Below are 19,568 nucleotides of genomic sequence, written 5' to 3' on the forward strand. Positions count from 1 at the left end.
CACATAGCATGGTTGAAGTGAAAAAATATAAGATTCCCAAGGCTGATGCAAATATTTGTTTCCTAGTTATTTTCCATGTACTAGAAACCAACAAAACACACAGAAAACAAGCAAAACATAACCAGTACAATTGCATGGCTGTTCATACTGCTGTATGTACAAAAACACTAGTGAATTAGAGGGGGCTTGTCTAGCAATCTGCACAGAATTACACTAATGTAAGGAAACATGCCTAAAAATGAGCATTAATTTTCAAGTGTGAGAATGAAAACAATAGATGAAAAATGTTGTTACATTAACTTACCTGGTCTGATTTTAAATTTTCAATCTGTCTTCCTACTCAGGGCTTTCATCCAGCAGAGCTTTAAGCATGTGCTTAATTTTACAAAGTCAATGGGTCGACTCACTTGCTTAAATGTTTTGCTGGATTGGAGCCTTACTTGCTGCACTATTACTCAGGATTAGATTTTTCAACACAGATGCTTGCTACATTAGGCCTTACTCTGGAAAAATCTCATTCAAATCAAAAAGTACCTGAAATCATGTATATCTGTGCACCTATTACCTCCCACCCTCTGTCCTGATTTTTTACACTTGCTATCTGGTCACCCGAGGCATGCAGGATGAAATTAGGTTCATTATGTTTAACACTTACCGATTGTCATTTTAACAGAATTAACGACAGAATTAATCTTTGAATTAGGCTGATTTATAAATTTGCTGTTCTCAGGATTCCCATTGATCCCTGCCTGCATACACGCTGTAGCAAGAAGTATGTATTTCAATGACAAGTAAGTAAAATCTCAGCTTTTGTTTCCAAAAATGTAACATTTTCTTTCAAAGAGAGATGGTAATTAATCAAAAGCCCAAATGGTTATTCTTTCCATTTTTCTCCACAGCTGCTGGATCAGTTCTGAAACTCATCTGCTGTACATTATCCATGGGCCTATTTGTGCTGCTTTAGTGGTAGGTGTTTTTCATATGATCATTTGTTTTTTCTTGTCAATTTCCTGATTGTTCCTAGTCTTTTTACAGAATTGATAGGGTCAATATCTCTCACCACAAAAACGGTGTGACTGTGAAGACAAGAGGACAGATTCACTAATGGTTTAAGTGCAAAACACCAGTGAATGTATATTACGAGTCCCCTTCTGTGTCCAATCAACAGGATAGAGTATGTTACAGCCCTCAGCTACAGAGTTTTCAAGCTGGGGCAAAAAATTGGATGATTTAGTTAGGGATTGGTCCTGCTTTGAGCAGGGGGATGGACTAGAAGACCTCCTGAGGTCCCTTCCAACTGTGATATTCTATGATTCTATTCTATGATTCTATGATTAAAGAAAGATTTTCTATTTTATATATACATATACAAGCACAGCTATCTTGGCAATTAATAACTATGAAAAATGCATATATAAGCTCTGCTAAATTGTTATCCATTGGTGATATCATTTTATAAATTAACCTTAACATGTCAATGACTGTACATATTAAAATAATTCCCTTTAGTAAAAGATAATCAGAAAACTTGGACTGGCTGAACTCAGCAAAATTAGCATGTAAAAACACACCGACTTTAATTTTTCCTATCACTTTCCAATTCACACAAGGCAGTTTTATTAAAAAATTATAAATTGAACAATATTTTGGTAAATAGTTCAAAGTTGCCCCTGAGGCTGAAATGTTTCTATTTGCATGTTATCTTTGTACAGAAGACAGAATGTGTGGGCCACTGGTTATCTCCAACCAGTTGGTGATACCTCATAATGTTAATGAAGCGTGTCAGTGACTGAACCTTTAATGCTTATCATGACCAGTTTATTCTCCTTGTTGTTAGCTGGTTTGGCCTGGGCCTTTGTTCAACTTTTGTTCAAATTTTGTAATGTAGAGACTTTCATACGGAAAAGACAAACAAAAAGCTGGCATATTTAAATAGGCCAACACTGAGCGCTTTTTTGTAAGTCTGCTCCCACTGAAGTCTAGGGGAGTTTTGCAATTGATTTCACTAGACTGACACTGAGCATGTCTGAAAATCCCACTCTCTAAATCCATTTACTTTTCATGCATTGTTTTATTTATTTACTTACTTTATTTATTTATTTATTCTTTTTTATTATAATCATCAAAGATATTTATGCAAAGTAGAGGGAGGTTCTAGACATTCACAGTCTCTCTCCTTCTTTTGATGCCTGCTTTGAAGCCATTTGTTCTCATATTATAACCACTTTAAATTCCCACTTCAGTGTCACAAATGCATGACATCACAATTACTTTCATGAAATTACTGCAGGACATAAACTCAATATCCAGCATCAGGGACCCAGCTCTCACTGACTGGTACAAAAAAAATTATACTGGGAAAAATGCAATTTGTCAATTTTCTCCATGAAAATGACTGAACCTTTTTGACTCCAACATTCCAGAAAACATTCTCTCCTAGACTAAGAATGAATCTGACAGATTTCAGCCAGGAAGGAAAAAAGATTGAAAATATTATAAACAATTGAAAATTATCCCTTAGAATGGAAATATTGGTCCCACTTTAACTGTGAGCCAGATCCAACAGTGGCCCTGATTCAATACCCACTAGAGTCAATGGAAATTATATCAAGCCCTCTAGACACTGTTACCTGTTCTGCCTACATTTAATCTCAGTTTTCTGCCAACTAAAATAAGAAAATAGGATTTCTTCTCCCCTCTCCACACCCTCCTAGGGCAGAATCCTGAACCCATTGCACAGCCTATTATCTTAGCTGTTGAGAAATGTTTGCTGAGGAGGTCCATGGGGTACATAGATACTGTGGTACTCATGCCCCCTTTACAGGGTGATTAGCTAGTGAATTAATGTAGTTGAGAATCCCTTGCCTTTGTCCCACTCCAAACCCTCTCCATAATGAAGCACAATGTGTTCCTCTGGAACTGTGATCCGTGACCAGTGGGGCAGGGACCCCTGCAGAGATTCCCTGTATCCTGCCTCCCTCTACCCTGACAATCAGGTCTTCCATACCTGTAGATGTTGTGCATGAAAGTACTTGGGCTCTAGTATTTCCTCTAGTCTGAAAACCAGTTCTAAATCCATCTAACCTTTCCTCTCCCCAACATATACAAAGGGTGAGATCCCAGCTCAATTAACATCAGTAGGAGTTTTGCCATTTACTTCAATAGGGCCAGGATTGCACCCAGAGAATGCATGCTACTCTATTTTATACTAACATGCTACTATTTCTTTAATCCAAAACTGTCTAGTCCCAGAGATGTCACATACGTAACTATGCTGTCAGTGCTAAGGCTGAGATGTCATTTGTATCTTCCTTAGTTTACACATTTGAGCTCTGAATTTCATGAAAACTAGCACACCTTGCAGGGTCTGGCCTCATTTGCCAAATTTCATATCTTCCTTCCTCCCCCTACCTCCAACCAATCAATATCAAAGATACACAGGCACAAAGTACCTGCTCCAAAGCCTATTGAAAGCAATGGCAAGAATCCCATTGATTTCAGTGGACTCTGGGTCAGGCCCAAACTGCCCAGCATTGTTCCCATCAAAGTCAACAATAAAAATGCCTTTTGATTTCAATGACAGCAATATCAGGCGCACAATGTGTTTGAGTCTTGTAAATCTCTATGTCCAGCTGTTTTTATTTATTTAAATATTTGTACAACTTTAATATTCCTGCATGAATGTTTAATGAAAAGGAGGTTGAAAATGTGGCTCTTATTCTCAGTATATGTTTCCTGGGCACTGAGGCAGGAAAAAAATATGGATGCAGAGATGATGAAAACTGAACAGGGTTGTAAATCTTGCCCATGACATGTGCGAATGAAAGAGATCCTTTTTGAAAGGGTTACTGTACTTTTCCATCCTGATAATAGTTAGATGTTATACATTGATTAAAAAAAGACAAGTCAGGGATAAAGACGGAAGACTAAATGCATGTGCTTTGGCTGTATAAGCAGAACCCTCATGGCTGAAGAAGTTTGACTGCCAATCCAATTTCCACACTTAACTAAGCATGACCTGCTTTAGGACAACTGTAAGCAACAATATTAAAATATAAACAAGATAACTAGGGGAAAGTGTTTTTTCTCCTTGTAGGAGCAACATCTTAAAGACCCCAACTGGGATTTTCAGAGGAGGAGTCAATGGGAAATGGGTTCCTAACTCCCTTAGGCTGCTTTGAAAGTCCCATCTTCCATGAAGTTAACAAGAATGCTTTTAGAAGCCATGTTATTATGTAATTGTGATCAAATCTAGGCCCAAGAAAGGAGCAGCTATCTATTTGTATCTTGACTGGAGTTGTCTCCAGTTGCCCAGTGAGTTGCAAATGTTTGCCTAAAGAGTCATGAATAAAGAACTAGCAGGGGAATAGGGAAATGGAGGCCGATGTCAGTTTCTCCAATGGAGGAGAATCATAGATCAGAATGGGAAAAAAAGAACAGCAGTGGTATTTTAATTTAAGTAAAAGCAGTTTTGACTTCAGCTATATTAACAAATGTTTTTTTCTATGCTGAAGTTTTTATTTCTGCCACTGAAAAGGACAGATTTTAAAATTATTTCTACCACTCTATAAGCAGGAATATGTTACAATAGTTTAGTGTATTTTTTCCTTGACAGTTCTTTAAATAAGCCTGAAGACCACAATTCGGCAAGGTAGCTAACAAGACAAGGTAGATTCAGCCAGGTATGTAATTTTAACATGAGAGGCAGTATGGTCCGATGGATGGGGCACTGGACTGAAACTCATGAGACCAACCTTATGTTTCTACCTTTGCCGCTGACTTGCTGTGTGACCTTGGGCAAGTCATTTCCCCTCTATGTACATCTATTTCCCCTCCCAACCTTTGTCTGACTTGACTTGTGTAAACTCTGTGAGGCAGAGACTATTTCTTCCTATGAGTTTGCACTGTACCTAGCCCAATGGGACTCCAAACTCAGTTGGGTCTTGTAGTTATTACCATAATACATATATACATTTGAGTAGTCCCATTGATGCCAATGGGACTATCTGTGCTTAAAATTTTGCATGTGCTAAAGTAATTTCCTGAATCAGGACCTGCTTTTGCTATTTTGTTAAGAAATCAGGCCATCACAATCTCTCAGTTTTAGCATTTTGGAAAAAGTCTCTATTCCTGGCAAAAGAGATTACTGCATATTTCTGCTGCTCCTTTTCTCTGGTCTGCACTCTACTTTGCCACATCACTAAACTCATTTATTTGATTCATTTGTTCTAATATCTGCACTAGTTAGCCTTGCAAATTGTGTGAATGTGTTTATGGTGGGAAAGTGGCATGTTCTATTTTAAAAAATGAAATATAAACACTAATAAAATTTTATGAATGAAATAGTTCTGTTATGAGCTACTCACCTTTAACTTTTGTTAATTTGCTGTTTAATTATCTTCAAGCTGAAGATCTGCGTTAAAAATATTTTGTACTAATTCAGTCAAATTGCCAAAGCTTCACAGATATGTAAACTACAAGTTTCAGAGAGCCATTTTGTATTAAAGTAATAGATCTAAGTGAGAGAGCTTAAAATTAGCAATGAAGGAAGGACATATTGTTGGAATGTACAATAGGAAGTTAGATGAGGATGGTAGGCTGCCTGAAACCTAAATAAATCCCTTGAGAAAGAATCAGAAGACCTTGATTGCCTAAACAAAGCTAAAAGGTAGTTGCTAGTTTCCAGCAGAAACTCATGCAGAAGTTTCCTATGTAAAGCAATTTCCTATTAAATTGATTTAAATAGCTCATAAGTGGAATATAAATAACATAGCACATCCACCTAATACCATGTTGCTGGAACCATAAACAGCTGTTAATCATGAGTGCATAATTTACGTGACAGGAATGCTGTTGTATACAGGGTTGCTAACCAGGTCACAACTTTATTATAGTGAGACAAAAAAGATCTATACCCTAGAGGAGGAAGTCCTGCTTGTTGTAGAAAGGAGGGCATTTACGTGTACTGGCGCCTTCCCCTATTCTTTGCATTGGTACACCTGCTGAGAGATCTTCTGCATCTCCCCACGCTGTTAAAGACTATATCTAGACCAAGTTCTTAAATATGGGATCCTATACTGGTAATGGCTATCTGCACCAGTCAGCCTCTCATTCTTGTTCAGAGAGATGGGATTGCCATACAGACCTCACCCATGAGTCTCGGGTGGTGATTAACTTGATGTCTCTTCTTCAGGGGGGAAAAATACCAATTTAGAGAACTAAGATTGGAAAGCTCCTTTTGTCCCTAAACAACTTCATACAAGGAAGTTAATCAATGGTTTGGCCAATGAGGCTACTATTTGGAGGCAAGTGCCCTCAGCCAGAGGTATTGCTGTCTTTAAAAGGACTTATCCCATAGGCAGGAAGGAGAGTCATTCCCTCTGCCCCTTACAACATGTCTGAGATTAGACAACTGCTGCCATTATACAATGATACATGAAAATTCAATGCAAAGTTGTCAGTTTTATCCTCTTCTCTGACCTCGTTTATTTGTCTACCTGGCTGTGCTTATACTGTGAGCTCTTCCGGGAAGGAACCATCTCATCTTCCATGTCTGTGACACTACCACAAATAAATAAACAACAATAATAAATAGTTATATATTTGTCACACTTGCATCTTCTAATGGTTTATTTGCACACTTATTATTTAATTAGATTTAGGGCACATGCTTGTAAACTAGACCACGAGTGGTTTGTTCATTCACTTTGAAACATATTGAAATATTAGCAAGAAAAGGTTTTACTGGGAGAGGTAAAGAGGAACCCAAATTCTCATTGACTTCAGCAAAATTTATGGTTGCTCGTTACTTTTTGGGATCACTCCTTAACAATGAAGCAAAGGCCCAAATCCTCAAAGGTCAACGGGAGATCTGTGGGAGTTAGGCATCTAAATGCCTTTGAAAATCTGGTCCAAATTCCTAAAATATGCTCTTATCACTTTGTTCTATATGGTAAAATAACATGGAGAGTACCATCAGACCATTGTAGCTAATAGAAATGTCATTTAATTTACAATACTACTGAATAATCTGAGTATTTGTCACTTTGTCTATGCCTTTAAGTTATAACAGCATATCCCATGGGTCTACTGTAAAAATGGTCAAGAAACACTTTTTTTTTTTCTTTTAAAAAGTTTTGACTAAAATTTAAAAAAATCATTTGTCCAAATTTTTCTTTCAAATGTTTTGGATTCTCATTGAAAATTTTTTTTCCCAGTTTTTGGCTTTTTTGATTGATGAAAACTAGGGGAGAGGGGAATCAATTTTTAGGTGGGGGAGGGTACTCAATGAAAACCCAAACATTTTTGATGAAAAATGGAATTTTTTTTCTTGAAAATTTCCATACATTTTATGTTGAAAAAAGTTTTGATCGAAGATTTTTGATCAGCTCTAGATAACAGGGGTGCAGTTTTAGTTAAACTGTAATACAAAATCTGTTGACTCAAAAGCCTTCCTCTTTGACTTTTCTATAATAAAAGGTTGCTGACCTCTCAGAACAATGAAAATGTCAATTTTAAAATTGTATGTATCTGTATGCTAAAAAGGCAAGTAATAATTTTATAGCTGTTTTTTCTATCCCTGTGTATTTTGTGATTGATTTCTGAGAGCAATGAATGCCTCATAAAGTGTACACATTCGGAGTGGCAGGCTAACAACTGCATCAGTGAGTTTTTTATTTCCACAAATGTCCAAAAAGCTTTTTATTTCACTTGTCTTTGCTGCTGGCATAGCAAAATTTGTTATCTACATTTTACTCTTAGCTCCTGTCTACAGTGCTCACTTTACCCATGTCAGCAGTCCCATAGAGGTCAAGCACTACTCGCTTGGGTAAAGCAAAAAGAGTATATGGCCTTATCTGGAAATGAATTGGCACCTTTCTAGAGAACTGCACTTAGACACAAGTAGAAGATCCACCTAGACAGGCTTCACTCTGCTACAAAACTAGAGGGGCAGGATGATTTTGTAGCTATGGCACAGGACTGTGCATTAGGAGCTATCAGTTCTATTTCCAACTCTGCCTCTGACTTCCTGTGTGACTTTGGGCAATTCATTCTGGGTTTGTCTACATGGTGCATTACTGTGTAGGTGGCTTTGCGCATGTTCCGCTGCTGCTTCTCAGTACTCATGACAATTGTTAGATGAAGATTAATATGGATCACTAATGGTCTGTGCAGGCTGTGTGGAAAATTCTGCAAGATTTAGCATGATGCTGGATGTGGGCTGAAGTATGTAGGAGTACGCCGCTCTGCTCAAGCAGTATGAGTCAACCGGTGACCCAGACCTGGCCAACCACTTAATTGAAACTTTGAGCTGTGCTCACTGAGCCAGAGGGGAGGAAAAGATCAAGACCAAGAACCTGGACTGTACACCTTCCAGCCAGAAATGCTGGAGTTTACTTTGTTACTTTGGAGTAACCTAGCAACCACTGACACCAAGCCGATCATCTGTGAGTACTAACCAAATAGCCAATCACCTGCTTCACACAGGAAAGACACCTCTGGAAAAAGAAATGACGAGTCAAGTCCAGAGCGAGTGGAGGATCTTCCACAGGCAGCACAAATCCAGAGCTGGACAGAGTGCTACATAACATCAAGTCTGGCACCACTGCCAACTAAGACAACATCCTTCCAGAGTTCCTGAAACATCTTGGCCCATGCCCCCATTCTTGGCTTGCTCAATTCTTCACATGGGTCACCAATGAAGGAAGACTGCCAAAAATCTGGCACATGTCAAAAGTCATCGGCCTCCCAAAATCTGGTAAATACCCAAACCAGGCCTCAAGCTACCACCCGATATTGCTGCTTTCTGTGTTTCTCAAGGTTCTAGAGTGCCTCATGTTACAGTGAATAACACCAGAGATGGAGAATATTTTTAATGTCAAGCAAGCAGGTTTTCAACAAAGTCGAAGCACATGCAACTAAGTACTTGCACTAACCACATTAATCGAAAATAATTTTCAAAGAAATCTGAAAATGGGTTCTATTTTCCTTGACCTCACTGCAGCATACGTGGCACACAGGTCTACTTGTTAAAATATGAAGAGTCCTCCAACCATGGGTTACTGATGCCATCAAACTGCTATTCTAAGACAGACGGTTCAGGGTGCATGATGGTGAGAAAACAAGTGCTTTGATAAAAACAGATGAGCGGGTTACCCCAAGGGTCTGTTCTAGCCGCCACCTTGTTCAATCTATACATCAGTGACCTGCCACCAACCCAGTCATCTATGCAGACAATATCTGCTGCGGGCTACAGGCTTACACTTTCTATGAGCTGGAGAATACCCTGAGTGGCGAAGCTGCAAAGCTGGCCGACTACTTCAAGACATGGCGTCTTCAGCCTAGCACCAGCAAGACAGTCTCTAGAACATTTCACCTCCACCATGCCAACACTAAGAGGGAATTAAGCATCACAATGAATGGCCAGAGGCTGAAGCATGAAGTGTAATCAGTTTACTTAGGCATGACCCATGACCAAACACTGACATATAAAAGCCAGCTGAGCAAGATAGCAGCAAAGGTCAAGACAGGCAACAACCTTCTCAGCAAACTGGCAGGTTCTTCATGGGGAGTGGATGCTCTAACCCTAAGGACTCAGCCCTTGCCATCTCGCACTCAAGAGCAGAATGGAGTGCCAGTATGGAGTCAGTCAGCATACATCAAACTTGTTGATGTGCAACTCAGTTCAACAATGTGCATCATCACATGAACTCTCCGACCGACTCATCTTCTATGGCTTCCGGTTCTGAGCCACATTGCTCCCTTACATCAGGACGGAGATTGCAGCAGGCAAGCTGCTTGAGAAGGTACATGCCAACCCGCACTTGCCCTTGCCTTTTTGCCCACCAGTTACATGTCTTCCATCACGACATCCACTGTGATTGAGGCTGCCATTCCAGAATGTGACAGCGGAGTCCGTGTGGTGGGAACACTGGTGCTTAATATCAACCACCAATAAGTTCTTCTTCACAGATCCTTCTGCTCACCCACCCAGTTTTGACCTGCCATGTCATCTGTGGGCCCTTCTTAACCAAATCCGGACTGGGTAAGGCCTCTGCACAACCACCCAGCACTGTTGGGATCTTTGGCACAGATCAAACAATGACACACATTATCAAGGTATGGCCACTAACCAGATTTAGTGGTGGGCTCTGAGAACCCCATTTGGCTGCTAAGAATGCTATTGCTTTGCTCAGAGAATATGCAAATGCTAAATAAATTAGTGTGCACCACCTGAGGTATAAATTCTAGTGTGCACAAGCATGTTGTACACTAGGAAACTTTTACTGCATGCCAACAGGGACCCTGTGGGCCAGTGAGTGTATGACATGCCAGTGTGCACTAGAATTTACATCCCACTGGTGTACACCAGTGCACTATGTAGACAAGCCTTTAGAAACTGATGAAATTAATCACCTTCAGCTGACCATGGATCAAGACCTTCCATTAAATTAAGCCCTCTGTGTGTCAGTTCCCAGTTTGTAAAATAGGGATTACAATACTTTTCTGTTGCATGAGTATGTTGTGAGGATTTATTTATTAATGTCTAGGAAGTGATTTGAAAACCTTGGATGGAAGCTGCTGTAGCTATTATTTTACATACCATGATATAGTCTACTCTCTTCATAATCCAGCATCTAAGATTGGTCCAATAAATTTGGGTGAAATACTGGCCCCTTTGAAGTCAATAGTAAAATTTCCATTCACTTCAGCAGGTCCACAATTTCACCCATTCAGATTAACATCCTGATCCTGCATTTCTTGGGCACCAAAAATTCCCACCAATGTTAATGGGAATTTTGAATATGCAAGGAATGCAGGATCTGGCTGCTAGACTGCACGTCTCTTTGGGGGTGAGTTCCTTCTTGTTATATAAGTACAAGCTTTAAAAAAATATGCATATATTGCATATATGATTACGTATATAGAATCACAAGGAGCAAGTTGTCATGAGAAGAACTAATCCCCAAGTGCAAAGAATAGATCTGAACCAGACAGAGGATGTTTCAGATGCTACATTTTGTTATAATGAATACATGTCTAATGACATAACATATAGTCTGAGTTTTCTTTAGTAACATGTACATGTTTTCCTTGCTTTCAGTATTCAATACAAAATAATTGTAGTCTATTTTATTAGACTATTACAAAAGCAATTTTCTTTCTTACAGGTGAATCTTTTTTTCCTGTTGAATATTGTTCGAGTTCTGATAACCAAGCTCAAAGTCACACACCAGGCAGAATCCAATCTATACATGAAAGCTGTGAGAGCTACACTCATTCTAGTGCCACTTCTTGGCATTGAATTTGTGCTGATTCCATGGCGACCAGAAGGCGGTATTGCTGAAGAAGTATATGACTACGTGATGCATATTCTTACGCATTATCAAGTAAGAAGCTTTAAATAGCACTTGTTCCCTTGAGCTAGATAGTACTTGCAATATGACTGCAAATAAATGAATGACAAAGGCAAATTTAATTAATTTCTAAACCTTTTTTAGATCTTTATAAAAAAAAACTTCTGCTTATTAATAGCCTTATATTTCTCATTTTGTTTAGATTAATCCTTTAAAAGGAATAAAATGTCATGCTAAAGTGCTGGCCCAACAGACCATCTGTATTATTAGTAATAATCCACTGAGTTTAGATTTGAAATGCATTTTTTCCCTTTGCTCTCTAGATCTGAGTTTTATTAGGTGTATGTGTGTGTATATATATCTATATCTACATAGATAGATATAGATATATTCTTGTATTTAAATAAATCTATATGTATTGAAAAAATCAAGAGAAAACGTTTTATTTTGCAGGGTCTGTTGGTGGCTACAATTTTCTGCTTTTTTAATGGAGAGGTACAGTAACTGATTTCAATTTATTTCCTGTTCTTTTCACTTTCTTAATTTTGGCTTTGGGTTAAAGGAAATTGTTTTGGTGTTTTTTTTTTTAAATCCGCCTCCCCCTATTTGTGATCCCAATAACAAATGTAAAATTGTAAATAGAAATTTAAATTTACACTTCTACCTTTTAAAATAAATAAGAATGTTAGCGATAAAGTATTCGAGAATAACTTACCTAGCAAGACCTGAATTTAGACTTGAGTGTTGCCTCTAAAATATTTCATGATATTCTTAAGGGTTTAAACATATTAAGTGTTGAGCAGCCTAAAATTCCCTTGATTTCAGAAGTAATTAACGGCACACAGCACTTTGCAGGTTGGTATCCATATAAAAATAACAGCAATGCTATGTGGGGAAAAAAAATTCAGTACTGAAGAATAAAATCATAAATTCCTAGTGGACATGTATTCTCATCCAAGAAGCCACCAAACTGTCATCATTGTGTCAGCCTTACCCCCAGCAAGGCCTTGAATTGGTCCTTCGAGGTCAGGAATGCTGTACACTTGTGGGACAGAACTGGAAAAATTGTATTGTTGCTTTCTAGGAAATAACTGCTCTGTAATTAGGTTAAGGTCTCCATCCCTGGGACTGTTAATGTGATACCTTTCATGAATACTAACTTCACTGTATGAAATGGAGGTAAAAGGTCATCTCTTTTGGTGGTGTTTCAGATTTTTCATTTTGGGGGGCAGAACTCTGGGCTTACGTTTTGCAATCGGCCTTTTCAGCACAAGTGGAAAAAATATTCAAGGCCAAGGCTTTGTAAACTTTGTATATTTGGGCCATCAAAAAGTTTTCCTTGCTTCAGTTGAACCTCCAGTCTTCTGGGAGTCCAATCCTGCCCTTCAGGTGACTACAGAGCAGGCATGCCAAACCTGCAAAAAAACGCAAAAATTTGTTTTTGGCTTAATTGGCTGGTTTTTGGGTTAATTGGCTTGTGAGTTGCTTGTTAGCTAGATTTTGGTTTGTAGCTTGTTTGGCTTCTAGCTTGTTGCTTGTAGTAGCTTGTTGCTTCTTTTTTTGATCGGTTCAGGGCAAGCAGGGGAAAGGGGAGGAGAGAGTCAGGGGTGCACAGTGGGCCCGCCACCATCCCAGACTGCACACTCGGGGGGATCTAGTCACATAGAGTATTGGGGTTCTTGGGGATTGGCTTGTTTTGGCCTTGTTTTGAAATGGGATTAGCTTGATTTTTGGCTTATTGTGAAAGTTGGGGTGCTTATTTACCACGTGAAAGTTGGCAACAGTGCTACTGAGGGCACATACTTGCTCCTTCTGAAGTTGAAGGACTGTGCCCTAAATCTTCAGTGGCTAAGGCCCTGACCCTGAATCATAGAAGTTAATGGTGCTTTGCCATCAGTTTTGTTTTCACTAGCAATATAAAGCAATTTGGTATTTTTCCCATAGTTGTATCAGGGAGACAGTTACTGATCCAGCTGGTACCTATTTCTACACAACTGCTTATTCCCACACATAGTTCAATTACAGTATATGTGAGTAAGCAGATGTGTGGGAGTAAGAGTTTGTAGGATTGGGCCTTTAGGTATTTTTTAGGGTTGTCAAGCAATTAAAAAAATTAATCACAATTAATTGCACTGTTAAACAATAATGGAATACCATTTATTTAAATATTTTTGGATGTCTTCTACATTTTCAAATATATTGATTTCAATTACAACACAGAATACAAAGTATATAGTGCTCACTTTATATTTATTTTTGATTACAAGTATTTGCACTGTAAAAAACTAAACAAAATAGTATTTTTCAATTCACCTAATAAAGTACTGTAGTGTAGTCTCTTTATCATGAAAGTTGAACTTACAAATGTAGAAATATGTACAAAAAAACTGCATTCAAAAATAAAACAATGTAAAATTTTAGAGCCTACAAGTCCACTCAGTCCTACTTCTTGTTCAGCCAATCGCTCAGATAAACAAGTTTGTTTACATTTGCAGGAGATAATGCTGCTTGCTTCTTGTTTACAGTGTAAACTTTACTGAAATTGAAAACATGCATTCTTGTGGCACTGTTGTAGCCAGTGTCACAAGAAATTTACATGCCAGATGCGCTAAAGATTCATATGTCCCTTCATGCTTCAACCACCATTCCAGGTGACATGCATCCATGCTGATGACAGGTTTGCTTGATAACAATCCTCAGCAGTGCAGTTTGACGTATGTTCCTTTTCATTATCTTGAGTCAGATGCCAGCAACAGAAGGTTGATTTTCTTTTTTGGTTGTTGTGGTTCTGTAGTTTCTGCATTGGAGTGTTGCTCTTTTAAGACTTCTGAAAGCATGCTCCACACCTCGTCCCTCTTAGATTTTGAAGGCATTTCAGATTCTTAAATCTTGGGTTGAGTGCTGTAGCTATCTTTAAAAATCTCACATTGGTACCTTCTTTGCATTTTGTCAAACCTGTAGTGAAAGTGTTCTTAAAATGAACAAAATGTGCTGGGTCATCATCCAAGACTTCTACAACATGAAATATATGGCAGAATGTGGGTAGAACAGAGCAGGGGACATACAATTCTCCCCTAAGGAGTTCAGTCACAAATTAAATTAACACATTATTTTTTTAATTAGCATTATCAGCATGGAACCATGTCCTCTGGAATGGTGGCCAAAGCATGAAGGGGCTTACGAATGTTTAGTATATCTGGCTCATAAATACCTTGCAATGCCAGTTACAAAAGTGCCATGCAAATGCCTGTTCTCACTTTCTGGTGACATTGTAAATAAGAAGAGGGCAGCACTATCTCCTGTAAATGTAAACAAACTTGTTTGTCTTAGCGCTTGGCTGAACAAGAAGTAGGACTGAGTGGACTTGCAGGCTCTGAAGTTTTACATTGTTTTGTTTTTGAGTGTAGTTATTTAAAAAAAATCAACATTTGTAAGTTGCACTTTCACGACAAAGAGATTGCACTACAGGACTTGTATGAAGTGAATTGAAAAATACTATTTCTTTTGTTTATAATTTTTACAGTGCAAATATTTGTAATCAAAAATAATATACATTTTTATTTCAATTGCAACACAGAATACAATATATATGAAAATGTAGAAAAACATCCAAAATATTTAATACATTTTAATTGGCATTGTTTAACAGTGCGATTGAAACTGCGATTAATCACGATTAATTTTTTTAATCATGATTAATTTTTTTGAGTTAATCACGTGAGTTAACTGTGATTAATCAACTGCCCTCGTATTTTTATTAGGCATTTTAAGAATGTGTGAGAGACAGATAAATCATTTGACTAATAGAGAAGAATTGACTCAAATGCACACCCAAAATCTGAACTAAGCAAAACTGAACTGCAAGTTTCTTATGGTTTGGATAAGTTTCTCTGTCCGTTATTTTTGGAGCTGGTCAGAACATTCTTGACCAAATTACGTTGTGCCAAAATATGCTGTTTTGCTGAATCTGAAACATTTTGCAGACACATATCAGCTTTGAGGAAATCCCTGTTGGGGAGTGAGAGACACGCTCATAGTTGGTAGTCTTGTCATTAACGCACTGCCCTGGGATGTGGTAGACCATAGTTCAAGTCCCTGCTCTTCTGCCTGTTTCAGAGCAGAGTTTTTCATCACAGATGATTCTGAATCTGATTGGATCACCTCCCACATCATTGTGCCATAATCACTGCCCCTCTCCTGCCCGCCTCAATTGAAAAGTTCAGGTTTTGATCTGAAAATGGATAATTTGACAGAATTACATTTTTGTGCAAACATTTGAATGGTTTTAGTTTTGTTCTACTGTGAAACAAGAACAAAATGGAATTGCTGTCCTTTGATCAACTATAATTATTTTTAATTTATGTGCACCTCTTAACGATGTTTCCATTCCACTGCAGAACAAAATCAAATCTATTTGTGATTTTAAATTTAAAACTTGCTCTATTAGCATTAGTAATCAATTATTTATTCTATTAGGGTTCCAATATTATGAATTTACAATCTATTCTTTGACCGTATTCTCTCCTGAGCCAGAGCTCTGTTCAGTGTCAGGGAGTTGGGCAGCTGTCAGTTATACCACTAATTTAGCATCCTTAATGGGCCTTACATTGCTGGAGGATCAGTGTAACAAAGCTTAGCCCTGCCATGCCTCTACAAGCAGATGTACTAGCAGGGAGTTCCCCTCAAACAAGGGAATTTTCTGCCGGGCATTTGTGGACAGATTACAGCCACTTAGCCTCACCTGAATCACATAAAAGGGCCATAAATCATCTTGACATCTGGCCCACAATTTTAATCTTAGCTGATATTTGTCCATTTACATCGCATTGTGCAGAATCTTATGTTTTAAACATTGTTTCCTATCGTCTTTAGGTCTTCCAGTGGCACTATTCTACTTTTTTTCAGCTGGCTATAATTTCATTAAATCTTGCTATAAAAAGGATAGTATAGTAAGGTATAACGGATCAAGGGGGGATTGACAAATCATACAAAAATCTGCACTCAACGAATGTTCTCTTGGTCTCTTACTAGATTCTGCTGCAGACATGACATTCTGCAGACATAATTCATAATCTTCTGTCCTTAAGGGCCTCTGTTATAACAGTCTTTAACTTGATATGTCTTATCTACGATATGTCCCTTTAACATCACTTGGCATAGCAACACCTCATTATAATTTGCAGAATGCTAGGCATCCTAGAGAAGTGGCAACATGCACGTGCAGTTTGTGTAGCTATACGGAATAACAGTGAATAAGGAATCTGCATCTGCTGTGAATTTCTTTATTATTAATGGCACGTGGATTTTCCATTCCTTTGGGCAATGGAAAAGTCTTTACAGTAAAGATTGAGGTATACGAATTGTTGGGAAGGAATATCTTTTCTTTATCCATATGCCGGGGTTTCCCAATTGCCATGGACAATAGCATCACTTTACCAGCAGAAAACCGCTATGCCAGACACTCAGATACATGCTCTAACATAGAGCGTAGCATGGTCTGCAATCACAGTGGGTGTTTGGAGCAGTCTGAGCTTCAGTGGGCCTGATACAGACCTCATTGAAGTCAGTGGAAAAATTCCTATTGATTTCAGTGAATTTTGGATTAAACCACTGGTTTGGTTAGGTCATATTCAGTTGAACAGGAGACTGGCAGGAGCATTGCCCCAACAGCCAGCACAGAGGGACATCTTTAAACTAGGGAGAAAAGCAAGAGCCATACAGCCAGACAGGGCACATGTATTAGTGACCAGGAACTATGGCCATGACTATATATACTTTGCAATATGAGCTTATTTTAGGGTGTTTTTTGATGGTGTTATTTGCATGTAAGAGAGCGAGCCCACTGTCTGCTAAAACTATTTAGAATTGTTCAAAGCTGAGAAAAGGATAATAAAGTCCTTTGACCACTCTGTATGTATCTTTGGTTAAAGGAGCATAATCTGAGGCAAAACTTTGCTGCTGCAATTTTTAGCCGTCTGCTGTGCAGTTCCTAGGTGTTGGATTAGACATGTTAGATGAGACTGCAGGAAAGCCAGAAATAATGGATAGGTAAACAAGAGAATTACAAGAATAGACTTACAAGAATTACAAGAATAGTAGTGAGATGTTCATTTAACAGTATCGGAGGGGCTGTTGCATGAGAGATTAAAAAGACTTGGTTTAGTGTAGAAAGAAATACCATGAGAATATGTTGGAGCCTGGAGGTGTGGGAAGGGAGAAGAAAATTATTATTGATTTGTATTGCAATAGTGTTAAAGATGTTACAAACTTGGTTCCTGCCCCAAAAAGTTTACAATCTAATTGAAGAGAAGATTCAACAAGTGTGACAAACAGGAAGGAAGGTGGAAAAGAGGATGATGGTACTGATGGTCTTGTAATTAAGACACTAGTCCAGAACTAAGATTATCCATTCTGGATCAATTCCTAGCTCTACCATAGAATTCCTGGGTGAATTTGAGCAAGTCACTCAGTTTCTCTGTGCCTATCAGTAAATGGAAATAATAACAATTTCTCTTTCCCATCGTCTTAGTCTGTACCTGCATAGTTAAGGGAGGTGTGCAACTTTTTGCTTCAAATGAACCCAGTGTTGTGGTTTTCTCTCTTATTTATAAGTATATATAATACCTGGTGGAAAACAGGAAGCCGGTAGAAATATTCAAAGTGTGGGGTGGCATGGTCAGAGTGATGGCTCTGAGCAGCTAAGTTTTGTATGGATTATAAAATGCATTCTAAAGCTTCCCTCTCAGAAGGGGAGATATTTTAGAACATTCTTCTGCCTCATAGCTCCACCTGATTGAAGTGGTTTCACCACAGCAAAAAATTAAGGCTGCACACCAACCTTAATCCATGTGTGGAATTCCCTTTGACATGAACTGGAACTGCATACACAGACCAAGAAGAATATATGCTCTTTTGTGTAGCAAGAGCAAGGTGACTAAAATGGATTATAATGGATTCTCATACAGTAGATGGTGTCCCAGGTGGAAGAAGAAAAATACAGCTTTCTTCTTAACTTTTTCAACAATTCTCCACTCCCCAAAGTATATCTTATTTGCCAGCATACTGGGGAATATGAAACTCTTTTTAACTGAGGTTTTGATAGCAGACTACAGGAAGTCTAACTGTTGTGTCTGCGCTGTTCTATTTGTATTTATTTATCATAATTAAAGCCAGAGAGTAATTAGACAAAATAAGCCATTGTGTTAGAAAATGTAAACTAAACAAACGAAAATCTCAAGACATAAGGAAAGCTGAATGGAAGATGTTGCCCCATAATAATAATTTGTTAACAGACACTGATCCATCTGCAAATGTTGGTTTATATTCCAAATGGATATACATCAGTAAATCTGACAACATAAAAATGAAGGGCAAGATTTTCCCATGTGGCTGGTGATTTGAGTGCTAACTTGAGACACATGGGTCCTGTATCAAGACAACTTCATCTCAGTATTTTATGAAAAGCAGGCTCATCACAAGTTAGGAACCCATAAGTATTAGTTTGAAAATGTTGGCCAAAAGAAATGAATAATTAAGCTACTGCCATTACATTAAATGCTAATCAGATAGGACCAGATCTTTAACACGTGGTATCCTTTTTAGTGCCCATTGTTAACAGCTGCAAATAACTCTGACACAACTTAGCACTTAGGCACCCGGTATTTTGCTTGTGTAAAAAAGGAAGCTAGGATGTAGATGAGAAGGAATTCAGGTCCACAGGGCTAAAACTTGATCTCTCCTGTAACTAGAAAGTGAATGTTCACTTTGGTCCATAATATAGTTAAGTGGTAGGACTAATACATAATCCCTGATGCTTAAGTCTGAGCAAAAACATAAATTAAAACTTTCCATAAATTTGATTTTCCTAGCAGCAGCTGTTCCAGCATTCTGATCACTCCTAACTTGGCCTCGTTCCCTCAAAAACTAATTCCATGTGAATTTCAATAACACAGCACTTTAGTAAATCCAGTCTTCCTGTTGCACAGGTGTTTTGTCATATTGTATTAGAGGAAACCAATGAAATACATAACATTCTCACAATGAAGCATGTAAACAAACTGATGCTGCTGTGTTCTTTGGCTATTCTATTAAATTTATTTTTAACCAGGCTAAGAACATGTGCTGAAACTACCTTGCCATTAGTTTTATGAAGGCTTGATCACAAATAAGAGAAGACTTGTTGGACCAGACCCTCAGCTGGTGTAAATTGGA

The 19,568-nt window shown here is 38.2% G+C and overlaps 1 protein-coding gene across 2 annotated transcripts in view; it reads left to right on the forward strand.

Annotated features, from left to right (window-relative positions):
- CALCRL (calcitonin receptor like receptor) overlaps window positions 1-19,568 on the forward strand; it is a 96,264-nt gene that overhangs the window by 72,712 nt on the left and 3,984 nt on the right. For both annotated transcript variants that reach the window (XM_054043878.1, XM_054043877.1), the window contains 4 exons: window positions 731-791; window positions 900-966; window positions 11,172-11,390; window positions 11,811-11,852. In XM_054043878.1, coding sequence (XP_053899853.1) covers window positions 731-791; window positions 900-966; window positions 11,172-11,390; window positions 11,811-11,852 — 389 coding nt within the window. The remainder of the gene's footprint in view (window positions 1-730; window positions 792-899; window positions 967-11,171; window positions 11,391-11,810; window positions 11,853-19,568) is intronic.

This window comes from Malaclemys terrapin, chromosome 11, assembly GCF_027887155.1.
Source record: "Malaclemys terrapin pileata isolate rMalTer1 chromosome 11, rMalTer1.hap1, whole genome shotgun sequence".
In the NCBI taxonomy this organism is placed as follows: domain Eukaryota; kingdom Metazoa; phylum Chordata; order Testudines; family Emydidae; genus Malaclemys; species Malaclemys terrapin.